General features: G+C 66.1%; 1 protein-coding gene across 4 annotated transcripts in view; it reads right to left on the bottom strand.

Annotated features, from left to right (window-relative positions):
- Nucleotides 1-1,624: 1,624 nt before the first annotated feature.
- The window catches only part of MEF2B (myocyte enhancer factor 2B), a 21,500-nt gene continuing 6,941 nt past the window's right edge, over nucleotides 1,625-16,183 (bottom strand). The window contains exons 1-10 of one of the 4 annotated variants that reach the window (XM_089315781.1): nucleotides 15,821-15,930; nucleotides 14,059-14,168; nucleotides 5,724-5,806; nucleotides 5,140-5,343; nucleotides 4,086-4,220; nucleotides 3,496-3,643; nucleotides 3,319-3,398; nucleotides 3,132-3,225; nucleotides 2,931-3,042; nucleotides 2,327-2,726 (exon numbers count right to left, since the gene is read on the bottom strand). In XM_089315781.1, the coding sequence (XP_089171907.1) occupies nucleotides 2,522-2,726; nucleotides 2,931-3,042; nucleotides 3,132-3,225; nucleotides 3,319-3,398; nucleotides 3,496-3,643; nucleotides 4,086-4,220; nucleotides 5,140-5,343; nucleotides 5,724-5,777 (1,032 nt within the window). In that variant the 5' untranslated portion in view covers nucleotides 5,778-5,806; nucleotides 14,059-14,168; nucleotides 15,821-15,930 and the 3' untranslated portion in view covers nucleotides 2,327-2,521. Of the gene's footprint in view, nucleotides 2,727-2,930; nucleotides 3,043-3,131; nucleotides 3,399-3,495; nucleotides 3,644-4,085; nucleotides 4,221-5,139; nucleotides 5,344-5,723; nucleotides 5,807-14,058; nucleotides 14,169-15,820; nucleotides 15,935-16,183 lie in introns of those variants that run through there. The other 3 variants (XM_089315780.1, XM_051828108.3, XM_051828109.3) reach the window with 3 other exon arrangements.

The raw sequence follows: 16,183 nt of genomic DNA, 5'->3' as shown, positions 1-16,183 counted from the left end.
GGGCGAGTCTGGGCGCGGGTTCGGGGATGGCCGTGGCGTCCAGCACGCCCGCATGGCCAAACGCCCCGGGGCGCAGGCCTCTCAGCGGCGCTTTTCTGAGGTTGGCCGCGAAGACGTTCATCCGCTCCCACACTGCCCCCTGCGGAACAGTGCCGAGGGTAGAACTGCCTGGGTCGAGAACATTCCACAAGGACCCCCTGCCGGCGCACACCCGTACACTCTGTAAACGGGTCCCCTTGGCGGCCGTGCCCTTGTCCACCTTTGTCATCCCAAGAATTGATAAAATAAATACTCCATAAAAAAAATCAATTCAAATAAGTTTAAGCTAAAACGGGAAATTTTATTATTTTAAAAAATGTTTCTGGAAATCTTTTTAAAGATTGATTTATTTGAAAGGCAGAATTGCAGAGAGAAAGAGAGAATCTTCCATCCGCTGGGTCACTCCCCAGATGGTCAGGGCTGGGCCAGGCTGAAGCCAGGTGCTCCATCCGGGTCTCCCGCGCAGGTGCAGGGCCCCAAGCACTTGGGCCATTTTCCCCTGCTTTCCTAGGACATAGCGGAGAGCTGGACCGGAAGTGGAGCAGCCGGGACTCGAACCGGCGCCGCTGTGGGATGCCGGCGGCTTTATCCACTGCGCCGCAGCGCCGGCCCCCAAAGGGGAAACGTTCGGCTGTTGCAACAAAAGATGCTAGAGGTACGGTCGGCTTCTGCGTGGCCGGACCAAAGGCCAGAAAGTCAGACCCGGGGATCGGAGGTTTCTCGCCTGCGTGTCCCCCGAGTGTAGACACGCACGTGGGTGGGGCTGGGTGTAGGCGAGTGAGCACCTGGGGCCCCCATCCCATATGGGCGCCAGTTGGAGTCCCGGCTGCTCCACTTCCGATCCAGCTCTCTGCTGTGGCCTGGGAGAGCAGGAGAAGATGGCCCAAGTGCTCGGGCCCCTGCACCTGCGCGGGAGACCCGGATGGAGCTCCTGGCTTCAGCCTGGCCCAGCCCTGACCATTGTGTCCATCTGGGGAGTGAACCAGCAGGTGGAAAATCTCTCTCTCTCTCTCTCTCTCTCGGGGGCCAATCCCAGGGCCTGGGTTCGAGTCCCAGCCCCGCCTTTCCACCCAGCTCCCTGGCTGAAGCACGCGCTGGGAGGCAGCCGGTGATGGCCCCCGTGCAGGGTCCCTGCACCCACGTGGGGGTTCCGGATTTTGCGCTCCTGGCTTGGGCGCAGCTCCGGACATTGTTGGCAGCTGGGGAGTGAGCCAGAGGATGGCTCTCCCTGTGCCTTTCAAATGTCGCGCGCGCACGCTGCCCAGGGGTCCTCAGCGCAGGGCCTGAGAACGTGGGGTGAGCCCCCGCCCCAGGAAGCGCTTCTTATTTAATTAGATTTTCTTTCCATCTGGCGCCACCTCGTGGCCGGTAGGGAAAGTGCAGCCGGGGAAGCAGAACCCCCGCCCGCCGGCCCTGGGGACCCCAGAGCCCTAGGGAGCCGCCCGCATTTTGATAAACCCCACCCTGGGCGCTGGGCTTGTGGGCGCTTCTCGTCCAAACCGGGGGTGAGAGGCAGAGACCGGCAAGCGCGCGCTCCGGCCATGACTCCCCCCTGCCCCACCCCGCACCTGCGGCTCTGGCCACGCTCGCCCCACCCCCACCGCCCCCTCGCTGGTCCTGTGTCGCTCGCGTGAGAGGCTGTGAGTGTGGCAGGTGGGGGGCGGGCAATTCCTCAACCCCTGTAGACGGGGGTGGAGGTGGTAGTGGGGGGAGCGTCCCCAGAGCTTGCGCCTGACCCCTGGAGCGGCCGGAGTGCTGCCCCCACCTCCCCTGCCGACCACCCTGGCCGGGCAGCCCCAGCGCCCACTGCCCCAGGGTCCCGAGCACGAGGTGATGTCCTGTCCCACCCTGGAAAGGGGGCCTCAAAGCCCGCATTCCTCCGGGAATGCAGGTGGGGAGGGCGACGAGCGGATGGGGGGGCGCCCGGCCCTCGGCCTCCCACGCAGATGGTGACTGACAGATGTCACAGACGGAGCTAGATGATGGATGCATACATAGGTCAGGTGACAGATTAGGTGAGAGGCTACTGACAGATGATGGGTGTAGACAGATGATTGACAGCTGTAGAGAGAGACGCTATAGTTGACAGATACAGACACGCCATAAAGAGAGGGACAGGAGCCTTGGCGGCTCCCATCAGCGTCCTACCGTAGCCATGGCGACCGGCCCCGGGGGCGGGGGCTTCCCTGGGAGCCCGGGACCCCACACCACCAGGGGGTAGACGCCCGCGCTGCAAGTGGCGCCCCCTGCTGGACACTCGCCTCCCCCCCCCCGTCCCCACCCTCCCCCCCGGGCTCGGGGGCGCCCCCAGACTGACACAGGGCCGCTGGGGAGGGGGCGCGGAGTCCTCCGGGGCGCCGCGAGTTTCGTCCTTTATTGGGAGGGGGCGCACACGGGAGGGGGAAGGGGGACCCCCGCCGGCGGATCCGAATCCAGGTCCCCACCCCGGGGTCTTCTCCAAGGCGGTCCTGCGCGGCTCCCGCTACCGGGGCCAGGCGTCCGCCGAGGGCAGCCGGCGCAGCGAGGGGCCTGGCCGGGCGAGCAGCAGCGGGTACGGGAAGGGCTTGGCAAAGTCGCCGGGGCCGCCGGGGGCCGGGGAGAGGCGCTCGGACTTGATGTTGACCGCAGGGGTCGGCGGGGAGGCGCCGCGGGGCGGGGGTCCCTCCTCGCCCAGGCTGCGGCCCCCACTGCAGGGAGAGAGGGTGGGGTGGGGGGAGACGGAGCCACGAGGTCAGCGAGGGAGGAGGGGACACCGCCAGGGAGGCCCCCGGGAAACGAGCGGGCGGCTCCCTCCTGGGACCCCCCCCCAAGAGAGAGCCGGGTGGAGTGCAGTACCACGCATGGCCACCTGGGGGCAGAAGAGGTCGGGCTCGGACCCCGAATCCGCTTACCTGTGCTGGGCGGGGGCGACCGGGGGTCCGTCCGCCCTCGACTGCCAAGGGAGCAGGGTGGGGGGCTGCAGCAAGCCGGGGGGCGGCGGCGGGGGGTCTCCCAGGCTGTACTCTGGTGGGAGGAGGCGGCAGGGGGTCGATGGAAGCGCCCCGCCCAGGGCCTCGCCCACCCCCACGGCCCCCCCCCCCCGCGCGGCGTACCTGGGGGGCCTGCCTGGAGGAAGGGGAAGCTGCCCAGCGGGGGTCCCGGGGCCGCGGCCGGGCCGGGGCTCTGCAGGCTGCTGTAGACGCTTCTCTGCGGGCGAGCGGGGGGACGAGGGGAAACTGAGGCCGCCCCCTCCCCGCAGCCGCCCCCGCAGCCGCCCCGCGCCGCCCTGCGCACACTCACCGGCGCGCCCAGGTACAGCGGCGGCGGCGGCGTCTTGCTGGCGAGGTGGGCGGGGGGCGCCAGGAGAGGGTGCGCCAGGCCTGGGGAGGGCGGGGGGCGTCACCGACGGCATCCGGGGCCCGCCCACGCGTGCAGGGACCCCGCCCCCAGCCCCCCCCCCCCCGGGTCTCTGCTCACCTGGGGGCCCGGCTTTGGGCGCGGCGGGTCGGAAGGGAGACGGGCGGCTCTGGGCGGGCAGCGCCTCCCCCAGCGCGCAGGGGTCGCAGCCCGGCGGGGGCAAAGCCCCGTAGACCGCGTCCGGGCCGGGCATGGCCGGGGCCACGGGCTGTGGGCCGAGAGACGGGGCAGGTGCGAGGCCCGTGCGGGGGGAGGGGGACGCCGGGGGGGGGGGGAGGGGCCAGGGTCCGTCTGAACTGCTTCCCTGAATGCCAAGTCCAGAGCTGGGGACCCCACCCAGCAGGGGGTTGGCACGGAGGGGGCTGCGCCCCCGCCCGCCCCGGGGGTGTTGGAGGAATCAAAGAAAAAAAGAACTCTTTGTTTCATTACATTTTATTCTATTTGTTATATTCATTATGTTGTATTGATAATATATCTTAATTAGGAGTAGCTATTGAATTCCTATCCATGCCCCAAAGCCCCAGGTACAATGGCCACTTCCCCACCCAAGAAGCCTCCCCTGCCGGAAATATGTCTCCAAAATTCCAGGCTTCCCAGCCCTGGGTCCCTAGGTGGGGGGAGGGCCCAGGGGTGAGGGAGGGGTCACTTACGTAGAGCCGGGGCCTGGGCAAGGCTGGGTCACCCCCGTCGCCCGCCAGCCTCCGCAGCTTCTCGCCGGGCCCCTCCGAGCCCTCGTCGGGCTCCAGTTCCGCCCCATCGAGGCCCACGCCCCTGCGTCTCAGTGTCTGTGGGGGTCAGGACACGGCGGGCTGCAGCCGGCACTACGGGGGGTCCCGGGGGAGGGGGGACCACCCCCAGCCAGCTCTGTGCCTGCCCCAGACAAGCCCCATGGACCAGAACCCAACACATTGCAGCTCCGAGGAAGGGACCAGGGACGACCCAGCAGCGGGCCAACGGTGTAATCAGTGGGTGCCTAATAAATGCCCAGTGCCTGAGCTCCTGTGGACAGTTCCACGCGCTTTGCAGAAATGCCTGCCCCGGGCCCCGCCCCCGCCCCGCCTCCACCTCCGCATTGGTCAGGGCCAGCGCCATGCCCCTAGCCCCGCCCAGGGCCCCGCCCCCCGCATTGGTTAGGACCAGCGCCACGCCCTCGGGTCTCTGCCCCGCCCCACCCAGGCCCCGTCCCGCCCCCTGGACCCACCCCACCCCCTGGGTACCCCTCTGCCCCGGCATTGGTCAGGGCCAGGGCCCCGCCCCGGGCCCCACCCCGCCTCCGGGTCCCTGCCCCGCCCTCGCCCTGCCCCTGACCCCGCCCCGGACCTGCATTGGTCAGGGCCAGCGCCCCGCCCTGGGCCCGCCCTCGCCCCGCCCCCGCCCCACCCGCATTGGTCAGGACCAGCGCCCCACCGCCCCGGGCCCGCCCCCGCCACCTCCCCGTCCCGCATTGGTCAGGACCAGCGCCCCGCCCCGGGCCCGCCCCCCCGCCCCGCCCCCGCCCCGCCCGCATTGGTCAGGACCAGCGCCCGCCCCGGGCCCCGCCCCACCTCCGGGTCCCCGCCCCGCCCTCGCCCCGCCCCGCCCTGGTCAGAGCCAGCGCCCCGCCCCCGGCCCGCCCCCACCCCGCCCCACGTTGGTCAGGACCAGCGCCCCGCCCCGCCCCGGGCCCGCCCCCGCCCCGCCCCGCCCCGCCCGCCGCCGGCCCACCTCCAGGATGTCGGAGTTGGTGCGGCTCTCGTGTGGCTCGCTGTACTCGGTGTACTTGAGCAGCACGCGGTCCATGTCGGTGCTGGCGTACTGGAACAGCCGGTTGGCGCTGTTGAAGATGATCAGGGCGATCTCGCAGTCGCACAGCACGCTCAGCTCGTACGCCTTCTTCATCAGCCCGAACTTGCGCTTGGTGAACGTCACCTGCAGCCGGGCCACGGGGGGCGGGGTGGGGGGCCTGAGTGCCTCTCCCCCCGACTTAGTCCCCGCCGCTCCTGCTCCCGGTGCCGCTTGGCAAACTCCTAGGGATGCATCAACACCCAGCACAATGGGCCCTCCCTCTTTTGGAAGTTTTCCTTGGCCTCCAAATCAGTCTGGACTCCTCTCTCTCTCTCCCCCCCCCTCTCTCTCTCTCTCTCTCTCTCTGGTCATGCGGACAGCAAATGCTTGATCTCGACCTGCTGGTGCTGTGTCGGCTCCTGGTGCCTCCTCATCCTCTCCAGGCTCCCCAGGCGGCCCTGCCAGCCCTGCCTCGCCCCCACGCCCTTGCCCCACCCCCCCCCGGTGCCCCCACCCTCGCTCACCTGCCGGTTTCTTTGGTCCAGGATGCGCGAGATCTGGATTTTCTTCCTCCCCATCGTCCCGGGCTGCGTGGACCGACCTTGACCTGGGGGGTGGGGGAAAGGGACAAGAGTGGGCGGCGGGTCGGGGTCGGGGGAGGAGGAGGAGGACCGCAGGCCCTGGGGCTGTCCTGCCCTCTCCCCCCACCCCCACCTCTGCCAGGTCCCAAGGGGAGGCCCCGCCCTTGGCCAGCCCCCGGGAGACAGCTGCGCGCGCGAGGGTGGAGATGCGAGGTCCAGACGCCCCCAGCCCAGAGCCTAAAAGGCCGCCCCGAGCGGAGCTGCGCTAACCCGCGTCGGGCACTGGGACCCGCCTGTCACACAGCAGGTACCACACACAAGCTGCTCCCAGGAGCCCTGGGCAGCGCAGACAAGTCCCCCACAGGCCGAGTCAAGCACAGCCCGGCTCCTTCAGTTCCACACCTGCCCCCACGAGCGAGACGGGGGCCATGTCGACGGTTACTTCAAAAGACCAATATAGGTATGTGCAAGGCAGAGCAACAGAGAGAGAGGGAGGGGAGAGAGAGCTCTCCCATCCCCTGGGTCACTCCCCCCAGATGCCCACAACAGCCAGGGCTGACCCAGGACAGAGCCGGCAGCCCGGAGCGCCATCCGGGTCTCCCACGCGGGTGGCAGGGGACCAAGCCCTGGAGCCCCCCACCTGCTGCCTCCCGGGTGCGCATGCGCAGGGAGCTGGCTCGGAAGCGGAGCAGGCAGGACTGGAGCCGGCGCCACGGACAGCAGCTTCACCCGGCCCTGTCCTTAGAACAGCTGTGTCCCGGCCTCCAGCCCACGTGATCTGGGCAGTGTGCCCTCCTCTTCCTCCAGGCGGGCTGTGCCGCCCTGGGCGCACCCCCGGCCTCTCTGGGCCAGGTCCCCGAGCCATCGCAAGTGTTGGAGACCCAGGCTGTGGGCCCAGCCCTGCGGCTCTGACCTCACCTGCTGAACTTAACCTCTGGAGCTAAACTTGATCCCCAGCCGGAATCGGGTGCGTGTTCCCACGGCTGGGATCCGTTGCCCCCACGACGGCGGCTCCCGGGGGGCTGGAGGGGGCACTGGGCTGGAGGCCCCAGTGCCAAGATGATTCCGGAAGCTCACTCCCACCACCACCATGCCCTGGGTCCCACGAGGACAGCGGCTGGGTCTGTCGGTCCCACCTGGGAGACCTGACTCTGGTCCCTTCCCCACTCTGTCCCTTTTTTTCTTTTCTTTTTTTGACAGGCAGAGTGGACAGTGAGAGAGAGAGACAGAGAGAAAGGTCTTCCTTTTGCCGTTGGTTCACCCTCCAATGGCCGCCGCGGCCGGCACGCTGCAGCCGGTGCACCGTGCTGATCCGATGGCAGGAGCCAGGTGCTTCTCCTGGTCTCCCATGGGGTGCAGGGCCCAAGCACCTGGGCCATCCTCCACTGCACTCCCGGGCCACAGCAGAGAGCTGGCCTGGAAGAGGGGCAACCGGGACAGAATCCGGCACCCCAACCGGGACTAGAACCTGGGGTGCCGACGCCGCAGGCAGAGGATTAGCCTAGTGAGCCGCAGCACTGACCCACTCTGTCCCATTTTAGCCATGGACACTGTAGCTGGGGCAGGGGTCATGTGGCTCTGCAGCCCCCCACCCCACCCCAGAGCCAGAGGGCAGGGGGTCTGCACTGAACTGAGAGTGGAGAGGGGAGACAGGAAGTGAGTTCCAGGCAGTGGGAACAGCAGGTGCGTGGGGGAGGTGGGCAGGGGGCTGGCGTGAGGGAGAGGGCAGGGGGGGCCACAAAGCCTGGGCCCCCTGGGCCTTCTGAGCCGAGGGTCGGGCTGAGGGTTTATGTCCAGGAGCCATGGGGAAGTAGGAGAGAGTTCCGAGCAGAAATGGGATGGGGTTCGATTTATCACTGAAAACAGTTTTTCGTTGAAGCGCAGAGAGGCAGAGGAACCTCCATCCGCTGGTCCACTCCCCAAGTGCCCCCAACAGCCAGGGCTGGGCAGGCGGAAGCCAGGAGCCAGGAGCTCCATCCGGGGGCCCAGGCACTGGAGCCGGCACGGCCGCCTCCCAGGGTGCGCATGCGCAGGGAGCTGGGCCAGCCACAGAGGCCGAACTCAATCCAGGCTGTCCAGGACGGGGTGTGGGCGGCCCGCGTGGTGGCTTAACCCACTGCCCCACCCACGCCCGCCTCTTATTTCTCATCTAAACACCCAGCTGTGGGCGCCGGTGCTGTGGCGCAGTGGGTAAAGCCACTGGCTGCGGCGCTGGCATCCCATATGGGCACCGGTTCGAGTCCTGGCTGCTCCTCTGCTGATCCAGCTCTCTGCTATGGCCTGGGAAGCAGTGGAGGATGGCCCAAGTGCTTGGGCCCTGCACCTGTGTGGGAGACCCAGAAGAAGCTCCTGGCTCCTGGCTTCAGATGGGCACAGCTCTGGCTGTTGCGGCCATTTGGGGAGTGAACCAGCAGATGGAAGACTCTCTCTCTCTCTCTCTCTCTCTCTCTCTCTCTCTCTCTCTCTCTCTCTCTAACTGCCTTTCAAATAAATAAGTGAATCTTAGAAAAATAAAGAAAAGAAAAGAAAAAACAAAAGAGAAAAAACAACCTCCCAGCCGTGGCTGTGGGGGCTGGGGCTGCACCTGTCGGGCCCAGCCTGTGCCGCCCACTCTCAGCGGCTGTGTCCTCCCAGGCCCCTGCGGGTTTTGCACCATCGCCGGGGCCAGGCCGGACAGGTGCACAGGGGCCCCGGCTGCTGCCCCGACCCCCGATGACCCTGAACGCCCCATGTCATCGCCCAGGAGGCAAAGGCCACCCCAACTCTGGCTCTCCCAGCCGCTCGCAGCTCCGGCCGGGGCCCGCCTCGCCCCCGGCTTCCCCATGGCTCCCCACTGCCCTCAGGAAAAGTGTCCAGTCCCCAGCCTGGGATTCAGGGTCCCTGCCCAGGTAGCTCCCCGGCGCGGGCGTTTGGGTGCTGCCTGGGATACCGTCATCCCACGTCGCTGGGCCTGGCTTCAAGCCCCCGGTCCGCCCCTGACGCCAGCTCCCCGCGCATGCGCATCTGGGAGGCAGCAGCGCCGGCTTCAGGGCCCGGGTCCCTGCCACCCATGCGGAAGACCCGGATGGAGCTCCCGGCTCCGGGCTCCGGGCTCCTGGCTCCTGGCTCGGGTCCTGGCCCAGCCTCAGTAGGTGTAAGGTGTGTGTGTGTGTGTGTGTGTGTGTGTCTTTGTCACTCTGCATTGCAAATACATAAAAATAAATAAGTAAAAGTTCAGGGACCGGGATCGTGTCCCAGCTGCCGCCTGGGACGCCGGCATCCCGTGTCGGAGCGCTGGTTCGAATCCCGGCTCCTCTGCTTCCAATCCAGCTCCCTGCTGATGCGCCTGGGAAGACAGCGGAGGCCGGCCCGGTGCTTGGGCCCCTGCACCTGCGGGGGAGAGCTCCTGGCCCTTGGCTTCAGCCTGGGCCAGCCCCAACCGTCGGAGCCATTTGGGGAGTGAACCAGTGGATGGAAGACCTCTCTCTTTCTCTGTTTCTCCCTCTGTCACTCTGCTTTTCAAATTAAAAAAAAAAATCTTAAAATAAATACTGAGAAGTAAAAATGTAGAACCAGGCTGCTGCACTCTCCATTTCTGCCTGGAAAGCCCTTTGCCAACGTCTTCACTCGGCCAACTCCTAGTCACCCTGCAAAACCCATCTCAAAGTACCCATGAAACCCTCAGCCTTCCCTTCCAGGCGTGACTGTGGCCCTGGCGCTATGCCCATCCACCCTGGTCACCTCCAGAGTAGAAGTCAGACCTGGGAGGGAGCAGAGATTTGGTCGAGACAGACACGGCCGACACCATCCCCCCCCTCTTCCCTCAATAACTTCCTCTCAGACGCCCCCAGCTGACAGCCTGCCCAGAATACACGCGCATGCAAATCGGGCCGCTCGGCGTGGACCTGTCCCGCGCCCAGGTGTGAAACGCCAGGCAGCAGTGCGGGGGCGGCGGCCCGGGCTCTGCATATCTATTTGTACTCGCATGCAAATCCCGGCCCAGCCACAGACGGGCCCTGGGAGCCCCACTCCAGATGTCAGCCGGCTCGGAACGGCTGGGGCGGGGCGGCGAGTGTGGGGAAGTGGCCACAGGCCACTGCATGTGCCCGGCACGTGGGAGGGAAGAGGCTGCGGTGGGGGAGGCCTCCTCCCTGCCTCCACCCCGCCTCGTCCTTGTCCACCCGAAAGCAGAGCACGCCCAGACCCAGCGGGGTGCAGGGGAAACCCAGGAGGGCACACCAGAGGAGGACGCACAGCCCTGGGCCTAGATGTAGGGGCTGCATGGGGGCTTGGGGTGATGCGTGGGGGTGGGCGTTTGCAGGCAAAGCGTCTAGCAGCCCCCAGCTCTTTTCCTTTTTAAGATTTATTTTATGTATCTGAAAGGCGGCAGAATGAGAGAGAAAGAGAGACAGAGAGACAGAGAGAGAGACACACAGAGAGAGATAGAGACACAGAGAGACACACAGAGAGAGACAGAGAGACAGACAGAGACACACAGAGACAGAGAGAGACACAGAGAGAGATACACACAGAGACAGAGACAGAGACAGAGAGACAGAGACAGACAGAGACAGAGAGAGACATACACAGAGAGAAAGAGAGACAGAGAGAGAGACAGAGACAGAGAGAGATACACAGAAAGAGAGAGACAGAGACACAGAGAGACAAAAAGAGAGAGAGACAGAGAGAGACACACAGAGACAGAGAGAGACACAGAGAGATACATACAGAGACAGAGACAGAGACAGAGAGACAGAGAGAGACAGACAGTCAGAGAGAGAGAGAGAGAGATCTTCCTCTCGCTGGTTCACTCTCCAAATGGCCCCAATGGCCAGGGCTGGGCCAGGCTGAAGCCAGGAGCCAGGAGCTCCATCCGGGTCTCCCACCTCGGTGGCAGGGGCCCCAGGTACTTGGCCAATTTCCGCGGCCTCCCCAGGCGCGTTAGCAGGGAGCTGCATCAGAAGCAGAGCAGCCGGGACCCGAACTCAAGCTCCGAGAGGGGATGCCGGCGCCACAGGTGGCGGCTCAGGCCACTGTGCCACCCTGGCCCCCCTCGCGCCCCCGACTTTGTAACCTCAAACCCTGCACGGATGAGGTTACGAACCTGTGCCGAGACCGACCCCTGGAAGAAGCAGGGAGCTAGCTGGGCCGTCAGCCAGACAGGAGGACTCGAAGGTCCATCCTCCGAGACGAAAAGGCGTTTGGGGCCTCGGGACACCCACAGCCAACATTACAGCACCAGCGCTGGGCTCCCAGCTCCACTCCCAACCCCAGCTCCCGGCTAACGGCCACACTGCGAGGCACAGGTGAGGGCCAAAGTGCCTGGGCCCCTGCCACCCACGTGGGAGACCCGGATGGAGCTCCTGGCTCCTGGCTTTGGATCAGCACAGCTCTGGCCTTTGCAGCCATCTGGGGAGTGAACCAGTAGATGGAAGATTTCGCTATGTTTTTCTCTGCTTCTCAATTTAACTATTTTTTTAAAGATTTTATTTATTTATTTATTTTGAGAGAATTACAGACAGAGAGAGAGGTCTTCCATCCGCTGGTTCATTCCCCAAATGGCCGCAACAGCCGGAGCTGCGCCAATCAGGAGCCAGGAGCCAGGAGCTTCCTCTGGGTCTCCCACGTGGGTGCAGGGACCCAAGGACTTGGGCCATCTTCCACTGCTTTCCCAGGCCATAGCAGAGAGCTGGATCAGAAGTGGAGCAGCCGGGCCTCCATATGGGATACCAGTGCCATGGGCAAAGGCTTAGCCTACTACGCCACAGAGCCGGCCCCAATTTAATTAACTTCTTAAGAGCTCACCTGTGGTGGGCCTGGTGGCTACCTGGAGCAGAGGCCACGCCGGGCAGGTGGCCGGAGGGGTGGGGAGGGAGTCCTACACTCCGAGACACCCTGCCATGTTCAGTTGGTGCCAATTCATTGCACTCTGAGGATTTGCACATCTTGTCTTTCTGAGTGGGATTTCTCTCCACTTGCTTTGTTTTAAATCTAAAAGTTCCCCCTACTTGTGGCTGCCCCGGGGTGCACCCTGCCCACACGGAGGGAGGTGACAGGGACAGCCTGGGGCAGGTGCTCAGGCGGGGACGTGGGGCCGGGACCACAGCAGAGCGTGCAGCTGCGGGGATGTGGTCACTTACTGATGGAAGGGGCAGGGGGCGGAGTCTCGGTGGTCACTCAGTCGATCAGCAAACACCTCTGAGGTCTTTCCACCCAGAGGCTGGCACAGTGCAAGGGGCCCCACCCTCCTCCTCTGCAAGGGGGCAGCTCTGCTGTCTCCCCTGGAATCGGGGGTGAGAATCCCCCTCCCGCCGCCGGCTGGGGGAGTTGGGGATGCCAGATCTGGATTCCCAGAAGCTCGGGGGGGGGGCGGGGGGGTGCTCAGAGCTGGGGACGCTGAGTCAGTGTGCCTCCGTGCGCGACCACGGCGGCCACGCCCCGCTGCACCAGGTCCCCGCTTCCTCCCCCTGTGAGAGGGGTCACGGGATCCTGACCTCACTTGGCAGCCCAGGGTTTGCGAGTTCAAGTTCAGTAGCAGCAGGAGGGGGGTGTTTCCCCCCTCGGGGGCGGTGCTTCACTCCTATTCTGCCCACCTCTGAGACCACAGCTCGGGCCAAGGGGGAACCCAGGCCTGGAAGTGAGAAGTGGGAGGCAGGTGGGTGGCGGCGGCGGCGGTGGCGGCGGCGGCTGGGGGGGAGGTGAGGGCCCGCGGGACGCGGCCATGCGGGGAGGGGGCGCCGCTCGTGCGCCGCGCAGCGAATCAGGCCGACGGCCCCGCCTCACGCAACCGCGGCGGCGGTTTCATCACCTGCTCCCCAAGCACCTCATTAAGCGGACAGGAAGAGCCCCTTGGAAAGCCGGGGACCCCCCCTCCCCTCTCTCGGGGGCTCCAGCGGCTCCGACCCCAGCTGCGGGCGACCCTCCCTCCGCAGCCGCAGCCGGAGCCTTAGACCCGCCCCCTCCCAGGGGCCCTGCGGAGGTGGGGACCAGGTGGGGGCCCTGTGGGTGACGGGGGCGTGGCTCAGCCCACAGCAGCCCCTGGCGCCCGCACCTGCCTTTGGTGGGGGCAGGTTGGGTTTGCCTCAGTTTCCTGCTCCAGAAAGTGGTGGTCCCGGGGCCCTGACCCCCCACAGACGGCCTTGGGGGTCACCTCCCCTCAGCCCAGCTCAGCAGCCGGAGGCAGCACACTCGCTTCTTGGATGGACAGAACAGGGGACATCTGGACACTTGCCCGGTGCACGGGACCCTCAGACACAGTTACCCCGGAAGCCCATGAGGACCTCTGCACACGAATCCCTAAAATACAAGCAGTCCCCCCAAAAGCCAATGCACACAGAGCCCCCCAACCCCCACACATACCCCAAAAACATTCGGATCCTTCGCACATGGAGACCCCAGGCACAGAGAGACCTCCCCCCAGACACACGGTTCCCCAAACACAAGCAGAGCCCCTCAGATGCACACAGAACCCTGAGCACACACAGGTGCCCCCCAAAACACCTGAGGCCCCTCCCCAATATACACAGAGCTCTCTACACACGAGCCCCCCGCCCCTGCTGCCCTGCGGCCCGCCCTCTATGGGGGCCGGCACCGCTGGGGAGAGATGTGGGCTGGGGGCTGGGCGGCATGGGGGAACAGGGGGTGTCTGCATCCTGGCACCCACGGGGAAACTGAGACCCAACTGGAGACCCTCAGACCCGTCTCTGGACACCCCCAACTCCTGCTTCCGCTCAGGCCCGGGGGTGGGGGGCGAGGAGGGCGCATCCAAAGGTGTTCGCACTGTAGACCCGGACAGGCAAGGTGGGCTCACCTGCCAGGAACGCCCCTTCCCTCCCTACGGCCCCCTCTGCCTCCCCCGACCCCCCACCGCCAGGAGAGACCCCACACTCCGGACCGGATCCCGGATGGAGTCCAAGGCCACTGCGCCCCCCCCCCCCCGCCCCGCCGTGATGTCCCCTGGGCCACAGCCCAAGATTCCCCTTTGTTCCAGAGAAAGATCTCCCCATGGGGCGCCAGAAATTCATCCCCAGAGGCCCAGGTCTCCCTGCTTGGGAAATTAGCACATCGATCAGCGCAGGGCGGAAGGGACTGTGCCCGCAGCCGGGCAGCCTGACCCCTCCCCTTCCCCCCAGAAATGTCCGGGACGCAGGAGCAGGGGGCTGATGGAGCTCTGACGGGAGAGGCGACCACGGACACAGCCAAGCCTGGGGCCCGGTTCTCTGCCTGGAAGACACTGAACAGCAGCAAAGCAGGGCGGGAGTTGCAGGCCATGTTGGGATCAGGGGAGAGGGCAGCCTACCTGGTGGACAGAAGGCAGGTGTAAAGGCCCTGAGGTTGCAATGTGTTGGGCTGGTTGCAGGTGCAAGGGGAGGCCGGTGTCCCAGGGGCACAGAGAGGCTGCGAGGGACCCTGTGGCCAGATGCAGGATCCCTCAGAAAGTCCACTGGGGTGGGAGGCCAGGACAGCAGCCCCGCCCCAGGGCTGGGAAGGTGGGAAAGCGGTCACTCCTTCTCCCAGCCCACCTTTGCCGGGGCCCCCTCCTGGTCTCAGATGACGCAGAGGGCAAGGTCGGGGGAACCTGGCTCCCCTCGGGCCCAGGTCTGAGGGCGCCTGCCTGCCTGGCCCCAGTGCCCGGTGAAGCGGAGACGGCTGCCCCACTTCACACACGGGAGGAGGCGACTTGCCCCCAGGGCCACATGGCAGGGGCCCCGAGAGCGTGGACCCCAGGCCCATTCTGATGCACCCCCAAACACCTGGTCCCCTGCCCGGCCTGGGCCATTGGGTTCATCCAGCCCTAAACCCCCCTTAGGGTCTCAGACACCCAACCCTGGGTCTGAGGGTGTCCGGGCAGCCACACAAGCCCTCCACAGAAGCCCTCAGAGGACGTAGCATCCGCGGGATTCACGGGCCAGGGCTGGGATGCGCTCCGCGTGCCGAGCTGGGATCCCAGACGGACAACATCGATGGCCAAGGCCAAAGGTGCCAGCCACGAAGCTTCCAGGAAGCCAGACCCCAACACGCCTGAACTCCTTGCCGCCAAGGTGGGGCAACCAGCGGTTTTAACTCACAGGGGCAGCCCTGGGGCTCAGAGAGGGGCCGCGGCCTGCGGGGGTGGGGGCGCGGGAGCCAGAACCTGCCCCTCCCCTCCCCCGGATTCTGTTCTCTCCAGGACCCAGGAATGGCCTTGAACCCCATCCTTTCCCTGAGCGGCCTGGGTGCCCCCACCTGGCCTCCATCTCCCCGCTCCCCCAGCCGAAAACCACTTGCAGCTCCTGCAGGTGACATCCCACAGCCCCCCCAGTCCTAGCATTCTGCACCCCCGGAGTCGAGATGGCTCCTTGATCCAGAAAGGGCTGAGACAGGAGGGGCCCGGCGCGCTGGTCTCTGACATCTGCTTAGCAGGACTTAGCAGGACTCTACTGTGAGAACCACTGACCTTCCCCAGCAAGAGCTCCCACCTGGGCTAGGCAGGAGGCCTCGGCCATCTCTGACTTCAGTTCTGCAGCTGGGGGCTGGCTGGGAACCAGGGAGGGCGGGCCTGTGGCCACCCACGTCGGCTTGTCAGCCCCAGAAGGCCGGGGCTCTTGTTCTTGTACCCATATCCCAGATGGGAACACTGAGGCACAGCTGTAGCCCCTCACCCCAGCTGCATCTCCAGGGTGGGGAACACGGCGAGCAGAGGGGGGCACGCAGCGTACAGACGTGTTAACAGGGTCTCCCAGCGCCACCAGCTCGCACACACAGCTCAGAACACACTATCAAAGGCCTCACACCACTGCCCCTCGTTATGCCGCCCACTCACAGCCCCATCAGGTATCCCTTTCTACACACAATGCTCGCACAGTAACCCCTCGGACCCCCACACCCCCTCCGGGTCTCACACCCCCTCGGATGCACACACCCCTTAATCACACACACACACACACACACACACGCACCACGCACCACCCTCGGGAGCACAGCGACGTTCCCCGACCTCCCAACCCAACCAAGCCCCCCAGGAGCCACCCACGGGACGCCGCACGGGTCTCGAGCTGACCCGGCCCGACCCCGACACGCACCTGCTCCGCCTCGGCCCCCGGCCGCTCGGCCCCCGTACCGCGACGGCTGCACACCCAGCGCTCCTGGGGCTCGCGGCTGGCCGCAGGTGCTTGCGAGGGGCGGCCCCGCCCCCCGGGAGCTGATTGGGTGGGGGTGGATCTATTTGCATAGAGGGCGGTGCCGCGGAACCGCGGTGGGCGGGCACCGGGGCGCGCGGCCCCGCCCCAGGAACCGCAGGGGCTTGGACTTGCGCAGGGGACGCGGGGCGCGGGGCGCGGGGGTCCGAGCCCGTGGGGGGTGCCTCAGATCAGCCAGACTCTCCGCACCCCAACCCCACTACGGCTTCCCCTTAACCCTGCTGGGACCCTGACTCCGACCCCGAA

Source organism: Oryctolagus cuniculus, chromosome 16 (genome assembly GCF_051225735.1).
Source record: "Oryctolagus cuniculus isolate XC-2025 breed Fujian yellow rabbit chromosome 16, ASM5122573v1, whole genome shotgun sequence".
Taxonomy (NCBI): Eukaryota; Metazoa; Chordata; class Mammalia; order Lagomorpha; family Leporidae; genus Oryctolagus; species Oryctolagus cuniculus.
This window is presented reverse-complemented; position numbering and strand designations above follow the sequence as displayed.